Source organism: Tursiops truncatus, chromosome 2 (assembly GCF_011762595.2).
Source record: "Tursiops truncatus isolate mTurTru1 chromosome 2, mTurTru1.mat.Y, whole genome shotgun sequence".
NCBI classification, from domain to species: Eukaryota; Metazoa; Chordata; class Mammalia; order Artiodactyla; family Delphinidae; genus Tursiops; species Tursiops truncatus.
In genome coordinates this window covers 614,160-630,632 of record NC_047035.1, presented here as the reverse complement: position 1 = coordinate 630,632, position 16,473 = coordinate 614,160, and the positions used below count along the sequence as shown (strand labels likewise).

The 16,473-nt window shown below is 66.6% G+C and overlaps 2 protein-coding genes across 8 annotated transcripts; both read left to right on the top strand.

The window, feature by feature from the left end:
- Positions 1–660: 660 nt before the first annotated feature.
- On the top strand, positions 661–2,327 carry CRIP1 (cysteine rich protein 1). Its single transcript, XM_033850455.2, has 5 exons — positions 661–819; positions 1,721–1,815; positions 1,887–1,944; positions 2,025–2,071; positions 2,197–2,327. Exons 1-4 carry the CDS (start codon positions 780–782, stop codon positions 2,063–2,065), a joined length of 234 nt encoding a protein of 77 aa, XP_033706346.1. The 5' UTR covers positions 661–779; the 3' UTR covers positions 2,066–2,071; positions 2,197–2,327.
- A 3,056-nt stretch (positions 2,328–5,383) lies between these two features.
- Positions 5,384–14,595, top strand: TEDC1 (tubulin epsilon and delta complex 1). 7 transcript variants are annotated; one of them, XR_004524896.2, is made up of 9 exons: positions 5,389–5,585; positions 5,683–5,761; positions 6,069–6,271; positions 6,561–6,716; positions 7,757–7,855; positions 10,805–10,891; positions 11,352–11,519; positions 12,837–13,233; positions 14,012–14,595. XR_004524896.2 is itself a non-coding variant. In XM_073799952.1 (8 exons), exons 1-8 carry the CDS (start codon positions 5,439–5,441, stop codon positions 13,164–13,166), a joined length of 1,239 nt encoding a protein of 412 aa, XP_073656053.1. In that variant the 5' UTR covers positions 5,384–5,438; the 3' UTR covers positions 13,167–14,595. The 7 variants fall into 7 exon arrangements, 6 of the variants coding, with proteins under 6 accessions (XP_073656053.1, XP_073656054.1, XP_033706329.1 ...); XM_073799952.1 differs by having other exon boundaries at positions 5,384–5,585; positions 7,731–7,855; positions 11,408–11,519; positions 12,837–14,595; XM_073799953.1 differs by lacking the exon at positions 14,012–14,595 and having other exon boundaries at positions 5,385–5,585; positions 7,731–7,855; positions 12,837–13,116.
- Positions 14,596–16,473: the final 1,878 nt, after the last annotated feature.

Genomic DNA, 16,473 nt, shown 5'->3' with positions numbered 1-16,473 from the left:
CCCAGCCCCCGCAGCCGATGGCTGTCCCCGTGGAGAAAATGGATGCCCCGTCGCGGAGTCCCCTCTTCTGAATTCCCTGGGGACGTTCCCGCTGCGGTCCGATGGACTTCCGGGGCGGGTCTGAGGTGGGGCGCGTGAGAGAGACCGGTATGTCCCTCGGGGGTGGGGAACTGGGGCGGGGCGGAGCGGGGCGGTCCTCCTGGCCCCGCGCGTGATGGAGGCCGCGGGGAGTTCCTGGGGGAGGGCTACCAGGCTGAGACTCCCCTGGCAGGTGTCCCCAAACCTCCATCGGGGGAAGGGGACACGCTGGTTTGCATCTCTTTGCATTTTAGAGGTGACCGGTTCCCTCCCTGGCTCCGGCATATCTGGGGCTGGGGGTGGGGTGCTCCCTCCTGCTCTTGGGGAGCCCCACTGCCCCAGATCCTGGACCCGGCGAGTCCAGAGTCCAGGGCGAGGGGCGGGGCTCCTCCGGGTGCGCCAGCCCCGCCCCTTCAGTGAGTCCCCACGGATCTCCTGCACTGCTCGGATCACGCTCTGTCGTCGGCTAGGCCCGGGTCGTACCCCAAAGCGGGCGTGGACCAGATGACCTTTCTCGGTCTGCTGGCTTGGGTCCGAGGCCTCCGGGCCCAAGTCCAGGGCTCAGGGGGCGGGGCGCTAGGGGCGGGTCCCAAAGGGGCGGGGTCCCGGGGTGCTTGAAAGGCGAGGACCTGGCGCGACCCACCCAGTCCCGCGCTCCGCTCTGCTCCCGCCCAGCCACCCGACCCGGACCCGGCGCCACCATGCCCAAGTGCCCCAAGTGCAACAAAGAGGTGTACTTTGGTGAGCGCACTCCACCCCCACCCTCCCCGGCTCGAACTGTGGGTCCCTGAGCCGCCCCACGCGGAAGCGCGGCCCAGGGTCCCCGCCGCGGGGCCGCTCAGGTGGGCCGGGGGCGCAGGGGGACTTGGGGCACCGCCTCGGGGCGACGCCTCAGCCTTGCCCGCGGCCGCCTGGATGTGCGGGTCGGGACCCCTGCGTCGGACGGCCCTCAATCTCTGTGCCCCGCTGTCTCTCCGGGTCCCTCTGGGCTTCCCGTTTCTGAGTCTGCCCGTCTCTGGGTCTCCCGTCTCCGGGTTGCGCTCTCTAGCCTCCTCTCGCGCGCGCCCTGGGCGGGGACCCCGAGGGGTAGGAAGGAACGCGGGGCTCTGGCCGCCCCTCCCAGCGCTAAGTAGAAACAGACGCGGAAACCGGCGTCCCGGGCGCGAGACCAGGCGCGCTCAGATCCCGGGCGCGGCCTTCCTGTCCCGCGCCCCGGGGCCCACCCAGGGGAAGGGCAGGAGGAGGTGGGAAGTCCCCCCGCCTCGCCACGGGGAAGGGCGCCCCTTACGCCCCACCGCCGTCACCGGTGCAGAGGCGGAGGGCTCAACCCGGTAGCCGGCCCGGGTCCCGACCCAAGGCCCCCTCGCCTCCTCCTGCAGCCCCACCCAAGCCCTCAGGGGCGCGCTCAGGGCCGGCGCCCACCCCCGCTAGTTGGGCGGGACCGGTTGGGGACTGGAGGTGCCCCTCTCCCCCCGTGGGGCACAGGTGCCGCTGAGACCTTGGGTGGGCCACCGGGCATGCGTGGGCGAGGCCTTGAGCAGAGGTGGCTGGAGAAGGCGCTGTGCGAGCAGGTGGGTGTGCCCCGTGTCCCAGGAGCAGTGTCTCACCTCACGGGGCGGGGGGCATGTCTGTCCCTCTGCAGCTGAGCGGGTGACCTCCCTGGGGAAGGACTGGCATCGCCCTTGCCTGAAGTGTGAGAAATGTGGAAAGACGCTGACCTCGGGGTCTCACGCCGAGGTAGGTGGGGCCTGGAGGGAGGCCGGGGCGTGGGGGAGGGGTGGCAGGCCCTCACGCGCCTCTCTCCGCAGCATGAAGGCAAGCCCTATTGCAACCACCCCTGCTACGCGGCCATGTTCGGCCCCAAAGGTATGCTCCCCGCAGCCCCCACCTGACCCTGACCTCCACAGCCCCTGGCCACCCCTAACCCGCCCACTGCTTCTCCGCAGGCTTCGGGCGCGGTGGGGCAGAGAGCCACACTTTCAAGTAAACCCAGGTACACCCCCATCCCCCTTGCCCTGCCCAGCCCAGCCAGCCCTGAGAGTGGGGTTCCCCCACCCTGAGTGAGGACCGACCACTCCTGGGGCCTGCACTCACCTCTGTCCCTGTCTCTCTGCACAGGTTCTGGAGACCCCATCCCTGGCTGCCCGCCGGGCCGCTGCCCCTCTAGGCCGATGGCAGGCCCTCCCCACAGGCACCTGGGGCTCCCCTGTAGACCCTCAAGCCCTCAATAAACCCGGACACTTGGAAGACCTACTCGTGTGTGCACTTCACTGGGGGAACAGTGCAGGGGGCTGCACCCTGCCGGGCACTTGCTCTTCCTGCTGCAGCCAGCCTTGCTGCCCACTGCCCTGGTGGGGGCGGGGGTACTCTGCCAGGGAGCCACCCTGGACAGCCCCGCGTTCAGCCCTGCAGATGCCCCAGCCCTCCTCTGCAGCTCTGGGATTGGTCAGCGGGAACATGAGGCTGCAGGGTGAATCCGCTGAGCTGGTTCCGTTTTTGAGAAGCTTTGGGGAGCTGTGGTGGGGAGCCCTCTCCTGCCCTCCCCACTTCCTGCTGCTCCTCCCTTGTCCCCATCCCCCATCCCCACCCTGCCGGACTGGGCCAGCCGTGCATCCACCCAGACACCTCATCTGCCCCCGTGCCATGCCCAGGGACTAGCAGGTGGCCGGCTGCCCAGTAGGGACTAGCAAGCGGCTGGCTGTCCGATGCGGACTTTGAGGTGAGGACTGGCTGGGCGGCAACGGCTAGGGGCTTTCTGAAAACTCCTGTTTCCGTTCAGGGAGCAGCTGCAGACTGGGCCACCCTCAGAGCCCTCGCCGTTCCCCCCACTGGCCACTCACACTCCGGCCCTGGCAGACGGCCACTGTCCCAGGGCTTGGCGGATCTAAGGAGCCCAGAGAGGTCATCTCAGCCTTGCAAATGCCCTCAGCCCTGCCCCATGGCTTGGCTGGGGGTCCGGCAGGCCTGAGCTGGACAGGCGTGGGGGGCCCCAGGGCAGTGTGTGGGGTCACGTGCGCGCGTGCATGCGTGTGTGTGCGCGTGTGTGAGATTTGTGATTCATAGAATTCCAAGGGGTGGGAGCTGGAGTGCTTCTGGGGACAGATGCAATTCAGCGGGGGAGGCGGGAGCAGAGGATACTAAGTGAGGCCTGGTTTCTCAGTGGTGGGGTGTGGGGGGTGGAGGTGTCATCTGGGGGCCCAGCAGCTAAGGGCTTGTGGCCAGAGCAGGCACAGAGGGGGGAGTGGGTGCACTGGAAGGTTCGCGCCGAGCTGCTGGGAGGTGGCCCTGAAAAGGCAGCAGAAACTCCTGGCCCCTCCGCCACCGCGTGGCTCAGTCTGGGTGTGGGGGGCAGACTTGGAGTGAGCGCTCAGAGCGCTGAGGCCCACAGGGAGAGTGGGTCAGCCAGGCCTCAGGCTGGGGAGGAAGGCACTCGGAGCAGAAGGCCCGCCGGAGCGGGAAAGGGCTCATCGGGTTCCAGACCCAATGCGTCAGGAACCATACTGGGCGAAGGCTCCAGGGTGCTACGGCAGGCCTTAGCAGCATGGCCTCTGCGCTGTGGAGACAGAAGGCAGGGCCAGCCTGGAGGCCTGTGCTGGTCCCAGCCCCAGCTCAGAAGGGGACTGGAGGGGACTGAAGGTGAGGTGAGGGGCATACAGCAATACCCCCGTGCCTGTGGGGGAGGAGGGCTCTCGGGAGGTAAGCTGCCCTGGCACTTGTCAGGTGGCCACTGAGACAGCCTCCTGGGGTGGGGGTGCCCGGGTCAGAGGCCAAGTTCTGGAGAATGGGCTAGTTCCAGGGGGACACAGGGAGTGAGCAGCTGCTGTGCCTGAGACGGCAAGGGGAGCTGGTGGGGTGGGGGGGTGGGGGCGGGCAAAGGTGAACACCAGGCGGAAGGTGGGGCGTCAGGCGTGACCGCACTTCCTGTGGGCTTGGTGAGGGCTGGAGGGGGGCTTGTCTGGGGAGCACTTGGGATCCAGGGAGGCCTGCTTCCTTTCTCTTCATCACTTCTCTTTCCCTTCTTCTCTCCTTCCTTCACTCTGTCCTCTTTACAGCTTTATTGGGGTATAATTTCATACCGTAAAACTCACCTATGCACATTCGGTGCTTTTTAACCAGTTCAGAGTTCTGCAACCGTCACCACAATCCAGTTCTAAACCATTCTCCTTAACCACAAAAATTCCCTCATGCCCATCTGCTGCCACTCCCCAGTCCTGGTCTCTTTCCAGGCCACCACTGACCTGCCTCCTGTCTCCGTACACTTGCTTTTTTGGACACTTCCTATAGATGAAAGGCACGTACAACATAGTGTTTTGCATCTGCCCTCCTCTGTGTCTGCGCTTCCTGGCACTTTGACCCGCCGTCAGTGGTGCCGAGAGGGTTCCGTCCTAGGGCTGACTGCCCAGCTGGCGGCCTTTTGGGTTGTTTCGGTTTGGCTGTTAGGAACAGAGCTGCCTTGAATGTCCGTGAGTGGGAACACGAGTCCTCACAGGTTCCGGGCACTGGAACTGTGGGGTCGTCTGGTAGACAAGTCTAGCTCTGAAAGAACCGCCAAACTGCTTTCCAAAGTGGCTGTGCGGATAGTCCTTTGAAGACTGTCTCTTCAATGGCAGGAAGGAGAGGCTGAAGGTGCAGGGCAGAGGGAGGCCGGGGTGGGGTGGGGTGGGGATGGGGGTAGGGGGTAGAGGGTAGGGGGCTAGCCGGACAGACGATGGACTGGACGGGGAGGGGCCAGGCGGGGTATGCAGGCGTAGGTTTGAAGGGGGAGAGAGTCGCCGGCCGTCCGGGAGGAGCACCCGCCCGCGCGCTGCGGGGTTGAGCCGTCGGGGTACGTCCCCCGGTACCCGGGCGCTGGCCCCTGCGTCTCCGGCCTGGTACGCGCTGCGGGGTCCCAGGGCTTCCGGAGGCCAGAGAGGGCTTCCGGAGGCGGAGGGTCGCTCCCGCGTGTCGGTGGCGCCTCTCGGCCGCAGGGGGCACCCTGAGCGCCGCAGCTGACCCTCCGGCGGTTGCTAGGCTGCCATTTGGTGCAAGGGGCTGATTGGTGGGGTCCGGACGAGGAGAGTCAGGTGTTGCCGCGATTGAGTCGCGGAGGGCGGACCCCGCGAGGCTCTCAACGCCGATGGGTCCCCGACGCACCGGAAATGCTTCCGCACCGGACAGAACAGACAGCACTCAAACGCCGGGGGCACCGCTCATTGGGCAGGAGCTAGAGGCGCGTCTCAGCCTACTCGGCGGTTGGGCGCGGGCCCAGCAGAGGCGGCACCTGAACGGTGACTGGGCGCGGGGACGCAGCTCTCGCGGGGATTGGTCGCGGGGACGCGGCGGCGGCGGCGCGCAATCTGAGACAGGCGGGCGGAGGCTGCATGGGGCGGCGGCGGCGGCGTCGCCGGGTGGACCCGGCGGACGCGGCCCGGGCCCTGCCCGAGGCCATCGCCGCATTGAGTCAGACTCTGCCTGCCGGACCCAGCCCCGAGACCTTCCGCCGCGCCAAGTTCGACCGTCCGGAGGCGGTGAGGCCAGCAGGGCAGGCGGCTGGGGCCAGTAGGGCTCCGGGAGGACGCAGGGACGCCGCCAGCCCCGCTGACCGTCGCTCTTTGATCCTCGCAGGCCCCCGCGCTCTGGCGGCTGCTCTTCCGCGTGCTCTCGCCGCAGCTGGCCGACGGCGCCTCGGCCTCATTCTCCCCGGGTAAGGCCCGCCTTCCTGTAAGGCCCGCCTGGTAAGGCTCTGGCCCCGCCCACCCAGAGAGCCCCGCCCACTGCACGACCACGGGACAGCCCTCCGTAAGGCCCCGCCCACTGCCCCGCCTCCCCGATGAGACACCCCGTCCCCCCGCGTGAGCCTCTCCCCTTCCCGCCTCCGGGTTAGGTCCCAATGCCCCTGCTAGTCCCTTCCAAGCATGGTCTCTGCTCTGCGTCCCGCGGGGGTCCCTTAGGAGTCTGGGTAGCGTCACCTCCAGTGGGTGTCCCTCCTGAGCTGGCGTCTCCTACCGCAGAGGCCCAGGTCCGCTCTGTGAAGTTGGCGCTGCGCACCCAGGGCTACCCTAGGCGGGCCCTGGCACAGCTCCCGGACGACGGCTCCCAGGGCGGCCGCGAGCTGCTGCTGGCCCTGGCCTGGCTCCTGGCCCGCGGGCCCCTGCCCGAGCGGCTGCTGACCCAGAACCGCGTGCAGCTGGGAGACGAGATGCCCGTGTGCGAGGTGGGTGAGGGATGAGTGTGAGCCGCGCCCAGCCCGGGCGGGAATCCTGGGTGTGGGCACCGGACCGGCGGGGTCAGCCCTGTGGGGGTCAGTGTTGCTGCCCCGAATGCCCGGGTGAGCACACGGAGGCAGGTGAGGGCCGGGGACGTGCCCACAGGCTCCTGACCCAGCTCTTCCTGGCGCCCCCGGGATCTCTTGGCTCTCACTCCCAGGGGCTTCCTTTCTCTTTCCCCTTCGTGGTCTCTGCCTGGGGTGTGAGAGCAGTGCGTGACCCTTGCCCCCTCCCCAGTGCGAGGCCCTGGCCAGCCCTGGCCCTCCTGCCCCCAGCGTGGAAGCAGACGGCTGTGTGGACATCCGCCACCTGCAGTGGCTGATGGGAAAGCTGCGGTTCCGGTGGCGAAACCTGATGGCCAGTCAGCAGGAGCAGTGCGCCCTCCTGGGCAAGGTAGTGCCACGCATGCGTTGTCCACCCAGGGGCAGCTGTCCTCTGTGCTATAGAGGCCTGTCCAGCATTCCCATCTCAGGCTGGCGCCCAGCCTTTGGCTGAATGTGGGCCTTCCCAGGCCTGGCTGGGAGTTGACCTGTTGGGCACAGCCTGGGGTGGCCCAGAGCCTGACCCTAGGGCTCCATGTTGTCCAGGAGGGGGCCTAGAGCAGGTGTTGCTGGACATCTATGGGGCAGGGAATCAGGGGGGCAGGGAGCCTGCAGGGTCGACCTTCCTGTCCCCAGAACTCCCTAGAAGCTTCAGACTCTATGTCACTGAGCACCAAAGTGGGCCCTGGGGAGCCACTGCTGCCTGAACACGAGATGGCGAGGAAGGCACCCCCTCCCACCGCATCCTGGGTGTGGGCTCACGGGCGGTGGGCAGCTCCTGTGGGCTTCCGAAAGGCTGGTAGGGCTCAGCTGTTGGGGCACAGGTGTCCCCACAGGTCCAGTGCATGGTCTGGGCTGAGCGGTGGCTGGGCAGGTAGCCCAGGGTTCGCACCAGCGCAGAGCTCTCTGGTGCTGGAACACCCCGCCTGGTGCTCTGCCCCTGGGAGAGGGTCTTTTGCTCAGCTAGCGTTTCCTGGGAGCCCTCACTGCCTCTTGTCTGGGCTCCAGCTGCCCCTCTGTGTGAGACATGCCCACCAGTTAGCCTCCCTGCTGCCTTCAGGCCTCACCTTGCTGGAGTGCCCTGTGTCTGTGTCCCTGCCACTGGCCTCACTGTTTGTGCCACCACATGGGCCTCGCACTTGATGAGCTGAGGGGGAAGCAGGGGCGCCCCACTCTACCTATACTGCACCCTGGGAGCTGGGTGGGGTGCCCCTCCCTCTGCATGGGCCTCCTGGTGGGTACTGGGCCCTGGGCCAGCCTCCCAGCAGTGCTGACTACTCTCCTGGGCCCGACCCTCTCTGAAGCGTTTCCTTATCTGTAAGGTCCTTGCCTAGCGCTGGCTGTGGGGAGGCGCCCACCTTCTCAGCCTGGGGTCTGCACTGCCTGTTTCAGATCCACTCATATACCCGTGGCTGCCACAGCGACCGCAGCCTTGGCCACCTGTCTGTCACCGAAACGGAGCTGCTCAGAGACCCGGAGGGTGGCCGTCAGGTGAGGGCTGGTGGGACCAAGGTGGGCGTGGCCCAAGGTGAGAAGGAGCCTGGGAGGGTGGGGGACCCAGACAGCAGACCAGCTTTGAGCTGTGGGTGTTAGCCAAGCTCACCATCTTTTTAAACAGTATCTATCTATCTATCTATCTGTTTGTTTATTTATGGCCGCGTTGGGTCTCTGTTGCTGCGTGCAGGCTTTCTCTACTTGTGGCGAGCGGGGGCTGGCTACTCTTTATTGCGGTGCGCGGGCTTCTCATTTCAGTGGCTTCTCTTGCTGCGGAGCTCTAGGTGCGTGGGCTTCAGTAGTTGTGGCACGCGGGCTCAGTAGTTGTGGCGCACGGGCTTAGTTGCTGCGCGGCATGTGGGGTCTTCCCGGACCAGGGCTTGAACCCATGTCCCCTGCATTGGCAGGTGGATTCTTAACCACTGCACCAGCAGGAAGTTCCTTTTTTTTTTTTTTAAAATACTTATTTTATTCATTTGGCTGTGCTAGGTCTTAGTTGCGGCATGTGAGATCTTTGTTGCGGCGTGCAGGATCTTCATTGCGGCATGTGGACCCTTAGTTGTGGCATGTGGACTCTTTAGTTGCAGCATGTGGGATCTAGTTCCCCGACGAGGGATTGAGCCTGGGCCCCCTGCTTTGGGAGCACGGAGTCTTACCCACTGGACCACCAGGGAAGTCCCCAAGCTCACCCCCTTGCCTATGTAGGAGACACGTGCAACCTCAGGGCCTCTCTTGCCCCCAGAGCAGCCAGTGCTGCGGTGTGTGTGCACGTGGCTGGGTACACTTTGGGCAGTGGGAAGAACACAGGTGTCTGGGCCGGGCTGGCAGCCAGCAAGGGGGGCCACTGGAATTAAGGAAGACTGTTCAAGGGGCCGAGCTGACGGTGTGGGTGCCTTGAGCTTGGGCGTGTGTCACCTGTTGATGAGGAGGTGGGGGTCGGCGCTGCCCCACACTCTACTGACCTTCTTTTCAGGAGCCCCCGTCCATCATCACTGTTTCCTTCCCTTGGGCTCGCCTGGCCAGGGGGTCCTGGGACAGGCCCAAGGCTGGCCATTACTTGTGCTGGGCCCTGGCTGGTCCAGAGTGTGAGGCTGGCAGTGCCTTGTCCTGGGACACTTGGCTGGGGAGGAGGGCTGAGGCTCAGGGCAGGCCCAGCAGATCCCGCCTGTAGAGCCGCGTGCTCCTCGGGGGTCTGCATCCCCACCGTGGGGTCAGGGCGGCCACCTGGGGGTGCCTGCCCGGCCTGCGCTCCTGGCTTTACCTGGGCGAGGCCGTGCTTGGCCCTGAAGGTGCTGAGGCCGCATCTGGGCGTCCTGAGATGCCCTTGGCTCTGTTCCCTTTCAGGGGTGACTCAGCAAGGCGCAGGCCTCCTGCCCCTGGTCCCCTCCCTGGTCTGAGTAGAGCAGAGGCTGTGCCAGCTCCAGCCTGGTGCTGCCTGGGACCCCGGCCTCTGGGGGGGGCCTGGGCGGGTACGACTCCCCTCCTCCTGGAGGGCGGTGCATGTTGGTGCGCCAGGACTGAAAACGGTGTGGCCAGGTGGATGGGGACAGTTGGCTTCCTTCCAAGGATTCTGGATGAGAAGCTGGTGGCGGCCTGGACCAGCCGACCTGAAGGGGCTGCGCTCTTGGGATGGGTCCCATGAGCTTCTGGAATGATCTCTTGTTGCCGTGTCAGTGGCCAGGCATGCTGTGGAGTGGCTGGGCAGCATCCTTGGTTACTGGCTGGGCCTGTAGTCTTCTTATATTGTGGCTTGGGACGCGGGGGTGTGGACACCCTCTGGGACTGTTCTTGGGAGCTGAGTAAGCTGCTCTTCTCACGGGCCAGCACGTGTGTGTAGCGGGGTGTGTGTGTGGTGTGGGCATGTGGGCTCCGCCCTCCCATGTCCGCAGCCCTCCCCCAGACCACAGGGCGATTCTCACCGCAGGCCTGCCTTCCCTGCTCCCCTGGCCATGGGCTGGGCCCTTGGCCTGGTGCTCAAGCCTGCCCCTGTCTGGCCCCCTGGCCCGGGAGCCCCTTGTCCAGCCATGTGCATTCCCTGGTTGCCTGGCGGGCATGCTGGTGCGCATGGCTCGGGCACCAGCCTCTGTGAGTGGAGGCCTGGCAGGGCTCTTGTCTGGCCGTTTGTCCCGGCCCCAGAGCACACTCCTGGGCTCCCTTCTAGAAGGAGTGGTGCCGGAGGCTGGGTCACTGTGCTGGCTGCTGTGTTCAGAGAGGAGCACAGCGGGTGCTGGCCTGGGCCATCCCAGTGGGGCCCATCTGTCTCTCCGCAGCTTACTGTGGGCCCTTGGGGTGGACCGTGACTGGCCTTGCCCCTGTCCGGCTTCCCGAGGCCGCAGTGGCCTCAGCAGGTGGGACGGGAGCATGTGCCCGTGCACTGGACTGCGGGGTCCGCAGGTGCGGGGCTGTTCGGGCCGTGCCTGCAGGGTGGGGCTGGGGGTCTGCGCGGCTGTGTTCTCCACCCTGGTCCCCGGTCTGTCCTCCGTCGCCTCCAAGCTGGGCGCCGTGCAGCCTCTGCCCTGCCTTTGGGCTCCAGGGGACTACAGGGAGGGATTCCCAGAACCCGCCAGTCTCCCCCATCCGGGGCCTCCCTGTACACCCGAAGCCTCCGGGGTGCAGCCCTCAGTCAGCAGGGGATGTGGGGTGGAGCCGCAAGGGAGGGGGCACCAGGACTCAGCCGCCGACCCTGCGGGACCCACGCCTGTGGGGGGCTGGCGGGTCACTGGTGTGGTCAGAGGCCTGGTAGGCTTGGCCTGCTTGTGCTGGAGGCGAGGCTGCCCTGCCGTGCCGCGCCCTGTCCTGCCGTGCCGTGCCTTGCAGGGAGGTGGCTCAGCCCGCGGGTGGGCCGGGTGAGCCAAGGTGACTGAGCCAGAGACGGTGGGCAGGGTGTGCAGGGTCCCAGGCGCACTGGGTTCTCTGACTCTGCGGCCTTACTGGTTTGCGTTGCAGCTGCTGCGGAGGCTGGAGAGGGAGAACGCGCGGCTGCAGGCGGCCCTCGAGTGGCGGCGCCGGGAGCTGGTCTTCTGGCGGTGGATGGTCAGGAAGCCGTTCCACCCACCTCCTGTCCCTCCCCTCCCCTCCCCTCCCCTGGTCTGACCACAGCGGCCCTGGGGTGGTGGTGGGGTCTTCTCATTTTCCACACAGGAAGAGAAGTCTCAGGGAAGCCCCCCACACCCAGCCCTGAAGCTGGTTTCACACCCAGGCCTGTGGGTTTTGTGTGTGTGGCTCTTTGCAGATGTCTGTCTGTCCCATCACCACCCTTCCCAGCTCCTGGGGAAGCCCAGACTTCTCAGGGGTCTTGGCCTTCCGGAAGCCTGGCCTTTGTGCCTCCCTGGCCTCCAGGCCCACCAGGGTGACGGTCACTGTCCAGCTTGGTCTGCGACCCGGGGGCGGGAAGTGACCCTGGGCCTCTGTCCCTGCCGGCTGGGGAGCTGGGCCTCTGGTTGTGAGGCCCGGGCCTGCCGCCCACCCTCTCACTTGGGGTCCCTCTCTGCAGGACACGGTCCTGGGCGCCTGCCCCCCTGAGGCCTCACAGCCCACGTTTCTGCCCAGGATCCCCACACCAGGGACTGGAGCGTTGGAGCCCCTGGTGCGGGAGCTGCAGGCCCTGCAGGGAGAGCTGCGAGAGGCGGTGGAGGCCCGGCGGGCGGCCTGGGAGGCCGGGGTGAGGACTTGGGGCCCTGGCCCGGGTTGTGCTCGGTGGGGGGCTCCCACGGTGGGACTTGCACCATTTGGTCTGTTTGCAAGGGGGGTGGGCTCACCTGCCAGACTCGGCTGCCGCCCCACCCTGGCCACCCTGATGCAGGTCTGTTCGTTATCCCAGGGCAGTTCTGGTGTCGTCCCTGCTGGCTTCCGCTCACACCATGTGGCCTTTTGGACCTGCTGGTGGACATGTGTGTCCCCCAGCCCCACCTGGGCGCCACCCTCCTCTCTCCATGAGCTGGGCCGGGCGAGCACCGGGTTTGTGGCTGTGAGCAGTGCGCCACGTGCGCTGCATTGATTTCCTTTTGCTGAAGCATCTTAGAGTAAACTGCAGGCGTGGTTTTCCCCTCAGATGCCCCTGGGGAGCATGGGTGTTTCCTGGGGGCCTGCAGCGTGGCTCGTTCAGGCCCTGCACGGCCATGTCTCCTCCGGCCGGGCCAAGCTGGAGCCCTCTGCCCTCTTGGGCAGTGACAGCTGGAGCAACGGTGATGTTTGCAGGCGGTTTCTCACAAGAAGGGGGGCCGGTGCTTGTCTGGGCTCAGGGCTCTTCACGCTTCCTTGTTGCGAACCATGGAGCAGTGCCCACTGAGGGTCGGGGTCAGGGTCAGGGTCAGGGCAGTTCCCTGGGGACACCGAGGGCACAGCCTCTTTGCGCTCCCTGCTGCCTGCAGGGTCTCTGGGATGGGCCTGCCCTGGGGGCCAGAGGTGTCCTCACCAGGTCGTGTCCTCGGCCTGGCGTCCCCTTAGCCTGGCGTCCCCTTGGGTCAGGGCCACCCCAGGCCACCCCTCTGCGAGGGCGGTGGGAAAGTGGGAAGCCGATAGAGCAGAGGACATGCTGACCCCGCCTGGAGTGGTGGGTGGGGTTGGGGGTGGGTGCCCCGAGGGTCTGCACTCTGGGCTCTGAGCAGACCCTGCAGGACTTGGCCTGCTGGGGGCAGCCAGGCCCACTCCCCCTGCAATACCGCGGTGCAAGAGCTGGGCCTGCAGCTGGGTGGTCCTGAGGGCTCAGGCCCTGCAGGGCTGTCGGGGGCGATCGAGCTGCTGGCCCTTTCCCCGGGGCCCCACGGCCTCCGGCTTAGGGCTCAGATGCTCGGTGCGGGTGACAGAGCCTGGAGGAGCCGGGCCTCAGAGCTGGCGCTGGAGCTGCTCCTCTTTGGGCACTGGGAGGGGCCGCAGGACTGCTGGCGGCTGGGGCAGGGCTCAGGGAGGGCCGAGGCCCTGAGCCAGGGTCCTGGTGAGACTGGTCACCCTCTGCTCACTTGCCACGTCCCCTGTGCAGGTCGGAGGCCGTGGGCCCCAGTGGAGCGCCGCGAGGACGGCCTTGCGGGAGGCCGTGGGACAGGACCTGGCCGCTCTGCGGCAGGCCTGCGAGCGAGGCGGCGGCTGCAGCCTGGCCCAGCCCCACGGGCCCCACCGGCTGGTGAGGACTGAGGCTGGGGCGCCCGGGGGCCCAGGCCTGCGGGCCCCTGAAGTGATTGAGGCGCTGAGGAGCCAGGAGGCCCGCCTGGAGGTGGTGCTGCGCCAGCTCCAGGGCCAGTGTCGGCAGGAGCTGGCCAGGCTGGTGGGAGCCCCGCCCGGCCCCGTCTGGATCCTGCCACCTGGACGCTGACGTTCCCTGCTCCCGGGGGCACCTCCCTCAGCCTGGCTGGGCCTTGGAGGGGCAGATTCCAGGCCAGGTAACTGCAGGGGTGACACAGACACAGCCCCGGTGGTGCAGGCACACTGGGCCCTGGGCCCCGGGTCCCCACTTTGGGCAGTACCCAGCCCCGCGGCCTGCAGTGCTGGGGGCAGGCCCATTGTGGTGGCCGTGGGCATTCAGGATCTGGAGAAGACCCGGAAATAAATTGTGGAGGCCTCCTTGCAGGGCTGAGGCTCCAGCTGTCCCTCTGCCACCCTTCCGGGTCTCTGTCTGGGGAGGGGATGCTCCCCTCAGGTCCAGGGCGAGGGGTCCCTGCCGGTGGTGGCTGAGGCTGGTCTGGTCTAGGGCTGCCCAGGTGCTGGACGGACAGGCATGGCCTGCAGCACAGGGTGGGCGTGAGGGCCCCGGGGATGCAGGGTCCTGGATGTACCCTTGGAGCACCCTCATCCTGGGCTCCCTTTGTACACCCCACCTGGGCCACGCCTATGCCTGGTGTGCGTGTGCGTGTGCGTGTGTGTGTCTGTGTTGGGCAGGGACGCCTGATGGGAACCTTGGGTAGTGGGGGGACTCTGCTCCGTTTCTGGGGGTGGTGCCCGGGGGGGGAGGGGGAGGCCACTGTGGACAGAGGGGGCTTTGTTCCCGAGACTGCTCGGGGAGCTGGGCTCCGCCCTGACAAAGAGCCATCTGTGTCGGGAGGATGCGCCCCCAGCTGCCAGGACAGGCTCCTCTCCTTCCCAGGAGGCTTGGCTTGGCACCTGCCCCGCCTCCCTTCCACCAGTGGACATGGCCTCAGCCCGGCCTCCCCTCTCCCCCAGGGCGCTCCACCCGGACCTGGTGCCGCCAGCTTAGGCCCCAGGGCCCAGCCACAACGCCTTCTCACTGGCCTTTGCTGTCCGCTTGGGGAGTGCTGGCTCACGCCCAGGGGCACTGGCCCCTCTGGGCCATTCTGGGCCTCCTTCGTCCCGGGTTGGGGCACACGTGTGGCGCCTCTGCACTGGCCTCGGGAGCACTGACCAGACCGGGGTCGAGCCGGCGCCCCTTCCGGAGTGCCCCCTGACCCTCTCCTCACAGGCTGGCCCCAGAGAGCCTCTGGCCCGAGCCCCTCCCTCCAAGGCCTGGCCCCCCTCTCCTAGCCCCTCTTATGGGCTCCCTGCTTGCTCCAGTCGGGTCCAGGGCACACGGGACTCAGGCCCCCGCCTGCGGCCCTCGAGTGTTTAAAGGCCCTTCTGGACCCCTGCTGCCACCCTCCTGACTGCCCCACGGGGCAGGTCCACTGAGGATTCCCTGAAGCCGGGATGGCCACTGGCCCTCGGGAATTGACGTTTGCAAACTCTGTGTCACGGAGCTGTCACTTCTCAGACTGATCTGTAGATTCAGTACAATTCAATCAAAACCACAAGCGTGTCTGTGTGTCTGTGGGACCTGGGCTGGTGATTCTGAAACACGAGGTGGAACCGGCCCGAGAGGCCCAGCTGGGGGTGAGTGGAGCCATCCGCGGTGACCCCGCGAGCCAGGAGCTTTCCAAGGCTGCAGGGGTCAGGCGTGGGCCCTGGGGTTTGGCTCCTACTGTTGCCGTGATAAGTTAGCGCTTGTAAGTTAGTGGCTCACGGCCCTGACCCTGCCCTCTGTGGGGCTGAGGTCTGGTGGGCAGGCAGGAGGCCCCGGGGAGAATCCACTTCCACAGCGGCCTCACGCGGGCTGTCATCTCCAACACTCCCCAGCCCCGCAGCCCCGCGGCCACTGCAGTCCCCTCTGCACGTACCAGGACAGGTTCACAGGCTCAGACCCTGCCCACCAAGCCCAGACCCACGGGACAGACGGGGTGTGGGGCAGCGTGGGCCCACGCGTGCACTGGAGTCTGGCCTGGCTGCATGTGTGAGACTGCACACTGGGGCTGCAGGGTTCCCCACCGACCCACAGACACAGCCCTGCAGGAGGTGAGGATGCCACGCTCCCCTCTGGAGTGGCTTCCTAAGACCACACGTCAGGACTAGGAACCTGTTCATTAAGAGACACTGTAAAGACAGCGGAAAGGCAAGGCTGAGCAAGCGGCAGTTTATCGCAACACCTGTAGCCCGTGAAGAACTGGTGTGGAGCAGATGGGGCCGTCAGCCCAGGGGCAGACACCGCGGAGAAGAGGAAACGGGAACTCAGATAAGTCAAACTGTAACCAGGAACGTGCAGGCGCGCTGTGCGGCCGCAGGTGGGCGGGGCACCGGGAAGGGGTGGGGCTGGATTCGAACTACCCCCGGGAAGCACACACGGGCGCGTCTTGTGAGAGGCCCCCAACCCCCTCGGAGTCGCGGGGGCAGGAGCGGATGTGGGCGGTCCCTGCCGTCCGCCAAGGGGGGTGGGTGAGGGGGTGACGGGGACAGCCGGCTGGCCACACTGCAGCGGCTTCCTGGGATCCGGAGTCAAAAACCCTCAGAGTCTTCTAGAAAACACAGGCATGTCGCAGAAGACCACACACAGGGAGGTCTTAAAAATGACTGGGGGAGGGAAGGGATTCTCATCTGCGGGGAAGCTCAGGACAGCGGGGCTGCCTTGCGGGGCCTTGTGGTCGTGGGTTTACCAACGGTTCCCACTCGCCCCCAGGGCACCTGTCCTTTGGGTGTGTCAACCACGATGTCAGAAACCGAGGAGCCGGTCCAGGTGCCTTCCCGCGTCACCCCCACCTCCACGGTCCTTTTGGTGCCCTACCCCACTACCCACTGGCCGGCCTCCCTCTCCCTTGTCCTTATCTGCATTGGTTGACCTTGGCTTGACCTTGGCTTGACCTTGGCTGGTCAGGACTGAGGCCCCCCGGGGCCCACCTGCAGCCTGAGGGGTATTCCCCGTGGCCTGCTGAAGTTCAGGTTTGGGTGGACAGGAGCATCTCTCAGTGGCATTTAGGAGACAATCCCTGTTGGCGGGCACAGTCGACGACCTTGGTCCGTAGGCCCCGGCACCCGTGTCCTCGCCTGTGGGTGTGGCTGGTGGCCATGAAGTTGTGCCTCTCGAGCTCCGGGGCCCCCAGCTGGGTCCTGGGTGCTGAGTGCAGCTGGGCGCCGGCCTCTCTGTCCTTCGCTGAGCTGGACTGTTGCTCCTCTCATCCATCAGCCAGGATTCCCGAGGTGCCCAACGTGTGTCAGCCCCGGGGCTGGGTGCAGGGTCTAGGGGAGAGCAAACACCATAAACGAATATGCATCAGGGGGCGATGGCCCTGGCCGTGCGGGGTCAGGGCGCGAGGTGACAGAGTGGGTTGGTCAGAGGAGGCCTGCCCAGACAGTAAAGGAGG

What these genes read in the sequence shown, in the direction of transcription:
- CRIP1 (XM_033850455.2), top strand. Translation starts at nt 780, where the DNA reads ATGCCCAAGTGCCCCAAGTGCAACAAAGAGGTGTACTTTG. An exon ending in CAACAAAGAGGTGTACTTTG is followed by an intron (nt 820 to 1,720) that starts GTGAGCGCACTC and finishes GTCCCTCTGCAG; the next exon opens with CTGAGCGGGTGACCTCCCTG. An exon ending in GGCCATGTTCGGCCCCAAAG is followed by an intron (nt 1,945 to 2,024) that starts GTATGCTCCCCG and finishes GCTTCTCCGCAG; the next exon opens with GCTTCGGGCGCGGTGGGGCA.
- TEDC1 (XM_033850429.2), top strand. Translation starts at nt 5,439, where the DNA reads ATGGGGCGGCGGCGGCGGCGTCGCCGGGTGGACCCGGCGGACGCGGCC. An exon ending in AGTGCGCCCTCCTGGGCAAG is followed by an intron (nt 6,717 to 7,756) that starts GTAGTGCCACGC and finishes TGCCTGTTTCAG; the next exon opens with ATCCACTCATATACCCGTGG. An exon ending in TGGTCTTCTGGCGGTGGATG is followed by an intron (nt 10,892 to 11,351) that starts GTCAGGAAGCCG and finishes CCCTCTCTGCAG; the next exon opens with GACACGGTCCTGGGCGCCTG.